A 4,651-nucleotide genomic window follows, 5' to 3' on the forward strand; every position below is an offset into this window, starting at 1 on the left:
TGTGTGTGTGTATTGTCTTGTTTTTGAAGTTTTCCTATAAGGAAATGTCTAGTTTTCAACAAAGACACAAAGCTCCAACATTGGAATATAAATAACAAGATTAATCCTTTCTACTATAGGCACAAGGCCTGGAATTTGTGGGGAGGGGAATAGTCCATTACATCGATCTCAGACTTGACTGGTACTTAGTTTATCGACCCCGATAGGATGAAAGGCAAAGTCGACCTCGGCGGAATTTGAACTCGTTTGTGAGTAAACAAAATAAAATTCTGGAATGAAATTTGAAAACATTCTCACCTGTTTTTCACGATCCAATAATCCTGACCATCGTCAGTACCATAACCAACAGCAAGTACACCATGGTCAAGGGCTGTGGAGCTGCAACTCTCTTCCTTGTAAACACCGCGTTTGTAGAGCTGGAATGACGAGTGACCAGCATCGATAGCTACAGAGATGGGTCCAACTTTGGCAACTGCACTTTTTAGGGAATCCTCGCTCATGGATTTCACATCGACGTAGCCGGTGTCTGTAGCAACTACATCACTTTTCTTGTATCGGCATGTGTCGTCCTATAATAAACGAAATTAATACAATGTGCACCGGTGAGATAGTCTTCAGACTCCTCTAACATGAATAACAAGGGGTTTACAGAAAGTATAAACATCACAGAGAGGCTGTCCCCTTGGAATATACCTATGTATGTATGTATTATGTATGTACGCATGCATGCATGCATGTATGTATGTATATTTATCTTTTACTTGCTTCACTCATGGGACCATCGCCATGAATAGTTTACTCGAAAAAAATCGACCCCAGTAATATTTTTTTAAGTCTGGTACGTATTCCATTGGTACCTTTTACCGAACCACTAAGTTACAAGTTATTTATGTAAACTATCCAACACCGGTTATTTAGCGGTGGTGAAGGCAAACATCAGAAGCAGAAAGGCACACACTCATATTAATGCACATGTAAGTATAATTTCTTCTATACTGAAATTACTGGTACCCGAAGAAGGTTGAGAATCGGCTGTAATACTATGGAACTCACGTCGTTTAATAAATATAGATTCCCTTCTCATACCTCCTCACATTATGTTCGTGTGTGTGTGCGTGCGTACGTGTGTGCGACGGGCTTCTTCCAGTTTCCGTCAACCAGAACCACTCATATGCTTTGGTCGGCTCGGGGCTTTCGTAGAAGATACTAACCCAAAGTGCCACGTAGTATGACTGAACTCAAGACCGCATACTTTGACAGCAAGCGTTTTAAGAACACAGCCACTCCTCGTAAAAGAAATAACAATGTGACTTACTGTTGCTTCATATGGGTAAGATGATTCAGAATCAATACCGAATTTCTTGATGTATTTGAATGCGCTGTCCATAAGTCCTCCTTCACAACCGTTGTTTCCTAGTAATAAGACAGGTTAACATGACATAAAACAGGCATTTTTATAGGCGTTATTATAATCTGTATTATTTTCATTCTATGAAGGCAAGTGCAACAATTATCCGCACTTTCGCCATAGCATATCTTTATTATTGTCACACTAACTTCTGCGCATGCGTGCTTATAGTTGGTATTATTGTGGTCATGTGATTGAAGTTTGAGCCCGATCGTGCCATTTTTCTTTCTGGCTTTACAGTGTAAGCATGGCCACTCCACTAGCAATGTGCAGCAAAGAACAAAGAGCAGTGATCCGATTTCTCTGGTCGGAAGGTGTGTCAGGTACTAAAATTCATCGGAGGCTTTTAGCACAATACGGGGACAGTGCACTACTGCGTAGAAGTGTCTATGAGTGGATCGAGAAGTTTAAAAGTGACCGGACAAATGTGACGCACGAAACAAGAGCAAGACACCCGTCAACCTCCACCACGAATGAAAAGATTCAGCAAGTTCGAGAAATGGTAATGGTGAACCGATTCATCATTACCATCTTTCGGATCTTCTTTGGTACACATTGCTAGTAGAGCGGCCATACTTACACTGTAAGACCAGGAAGAAAAATGGCGCGATCAGGTACAAACTTCGATCATCTGACCACAATAGTACCAACTATAAGCAGGCATGCAAGAAGGCAGTGTGACAATAATAAAGATATATTATGGCGAAAGTGCGGATAATTTTTGACTTCCTTTCGTAGCTTCTCTATCCATTTGTGCAGTATACACACACTCAAAAACATGCACATATGTGTATGCATACTTACTCACCCATTCTCTCTTTCTCCTCCATCTCCCTCTTTCCTTCCCCTCTCTCTCTTTCTCTTTCACACGCACACACACACACACACACACACACACACACACACACGTACTTTCACGTATTAGTTTTATCCCGAGGTTGTGCCATGTTCGAGCACCACCTTCAATTTGGTTGGTTTTTATTTCACCCTCATTTCCTGGCCCTTTTTTCGGAGTTGTTTCTGCTGAAGTCGCGAACCGGCAGGAGCTGCTCTTGTTTGTATTTCCTGCTGCGATGTAGGTTAATCTGATTCCTAGGATAAAAATTTGTCCAAATGCTCTTTGAACACGCATCTATATTTACTTCTCGCAGATGTTTGCGGTCGTTTGGTGGAAATTTGAAAAGTTGTGTGCCCTAGAAACCTAAGCTGTTATAGTACTAGGCCCTTATTCTAGATAAAGTAGGCGTGATCTTTGGTAGTATGAGGTGGCGTTCAGTTTGCTGGTTGGTACAGCAAATTTCAATTCTGAATGATCTCAGAATCCAAGCAGCCACTCGAAATAATATCGGATATCATAAGGCTGAATAAAAATAAATGAAGAAATTAAAATATTGATTTCAAATATTGATTTCAAATTTTGGCATAAGGCCAGCAATTTTGGGGCAGGGTGTAAGTCGATTATATCGACATCAGTACCTAGCTGGAATTTATTTAATCGATCCCGAAAGGATGAAAGGTAAAGTCGACCTCAGCGGATTTGAACTCAGAACGTGAAGACGGACGAAATACTGCTAAGCATTTTGCCCGGCTGCTAACGATTCTGCCAGACCACCTCCCTAAAATTAAATTAAATAAGGAAATATTCACAAAAAACTTTCAAAAATAATTCACTGAGAAATAAATTAAGTTTTAATTAATGGTTTACCGAATGATCCGGAACAATCAACCAAGTTTTGTTCTGAGAGAGAAACCAGTTTTCCAGTTTTCTTAAATGTTTGTCCTTCCAGAGAACCAGTTGTAGAGAATGCCCAGCAAGAACCACATTGAGCCTGAGAATATAGAAAATGGCGTTTGATTGTAGTAAAGGAAGGAGTTGGCGATGGTAGTGGGGGAGATCATGAAAATGAAGTGGAAGAGGAGGAGAACGAGGAGAATAGTGATGATGATGTGATATCGACAATGACTAGAAAATGAAAACCAAAGTCCAGTCTAATTTGATCTTAGAAACATACTATTTACTGGTGTCTGCCATTTTTGTTTTTTCAACTGTAAGGTTACGGCTGAGAATAACTTACATATTTTGTGATGTGATCTCTGAGTGCAACATGTTGTTAAGTGGTTTTAAGCATGAGGGTATAAATCTTAAGGAGCATATTATTCTTTCAGGGATTTATAACCTTCGAAAGGTAAACTGAAATCTTAAACTGATGAGATATGATCGTCTGTCATTGTGTACAACGCAAGTTCACAGTTTTAGAAGAATATCAGGAAAAGCGAAGTTACAAAATATGTTAAGGTATTTACCTCAGGTTCTACAGGTTTGACAACTACACTTATCTTCCATAATATATCAGTATAAGAGAAATGGGTACACAGCCAAGGATCTAAAAAGTTTACACTGCAATCCTGAGATTTTAGGTTTGATTTTACAGCATGAAATTGATAATTTTGGCAAGCGTCCCTTCCAGTAATTTCATATCTAACAACTGAAACCGTTTCATTTCGTCACTCCACTTTCTTGTTATAACGTATGATATAACTAAGAATGTTTTCTGTAATATTTGGATGATGATGATGATGATATCGACGATAACACCAGAAAATGAAAGCCAAATCGACTTCTATATATTGATTTCATCGTCTCTGGAAGGTTAAAAGCAAAGTCATATTGCCAGGCACCCTACTGTTTCTGACATTACCTTGTCAAAGAGCACAATATCCTACCACATTGTTGTTATAGTTGTTGTTAAACGAGGCGACATAAGGTGTTCAAGTTGGAGTCGTAACTCAGATTTTTTTTTTGTTGTTGATATCATGTCTTAAAACAGTAGGCTGGCATTTCAAGGTGATTTGGCCGCTAGTTCTTGTAGGCTGGGCAGCTGCGCAAAGGCTCGATATTTGGTCAGACATCAATCTGTTATTATAACTTACTGTCTTTCATATTGTACCTTATAAATAACATACGATATGATGATAATAATAATAATAATAATAATAATAATCCTGAAATTTTGGGGGAGGGGACTAGTCGATTACATCGACCCCAGTGTTTCACTGGTACTTAATTTATCGACACCGAAATGGTTAAAATGCAAAGTCGATCTCGGCGGAATTTGAACTTAGAACGAAGCGGCAGACGAAATACCATTAAGCATTTCGTCCGGCGTGCTAACCATTCTGCCAGCTCACCGCCATCATAATAATAATAATAATAATAATAATAATAATAATAATAATAATAAT

General features: G+C 39.0%; 1 protein-coding gene across 1 annotated transcript in view; it reads right to left on the reverse strand.

Moving 5' to 3' along the window:
* Positions 1-277: 277 nt before the first annotated feature.
* Positions 278-4,651, reverse strand: part of LOC106869401 (procathepsin L) — a 9,016-nt gene continuing 4,642 nt past the window's right edge. Inside the window, exons 5-7 of the mRNA XM_014915124.2 lie at positions 3,114-3,237; positions 1,316-1,413; positions 278-569 (exon numbers count right to left, since the gene is read on the reverse strand). Of these exons, the coding sequence (XP_014770610.1) occupies positions 294-569; positions 1,316-1,413; positions 3,114-3,237 (498 nt within the window). The 3' untranslated portion in view covers positions 278-293. The remainder of the gene's footprint in view (positions 570-1,315; positions 1,414-3,113; positions 3,238-4,651) is intronic.

This window comes from Octopus bimaculoides, chromosome 10, assembly GCF_001194135.2.
Source record: "Octopus bimaculoides isolate UCB-OBI-ISO-001 chromosome 10, ASM119413v2, whole genome shotgun sequence".
NCBI classification, from domain to species: domain Eukaryota; kingdom Metazoa; phylum Mollusca; class Cephalopoda; order Octopoda; family Octopodidae; genus Octopus; species Octopus bimaculoides.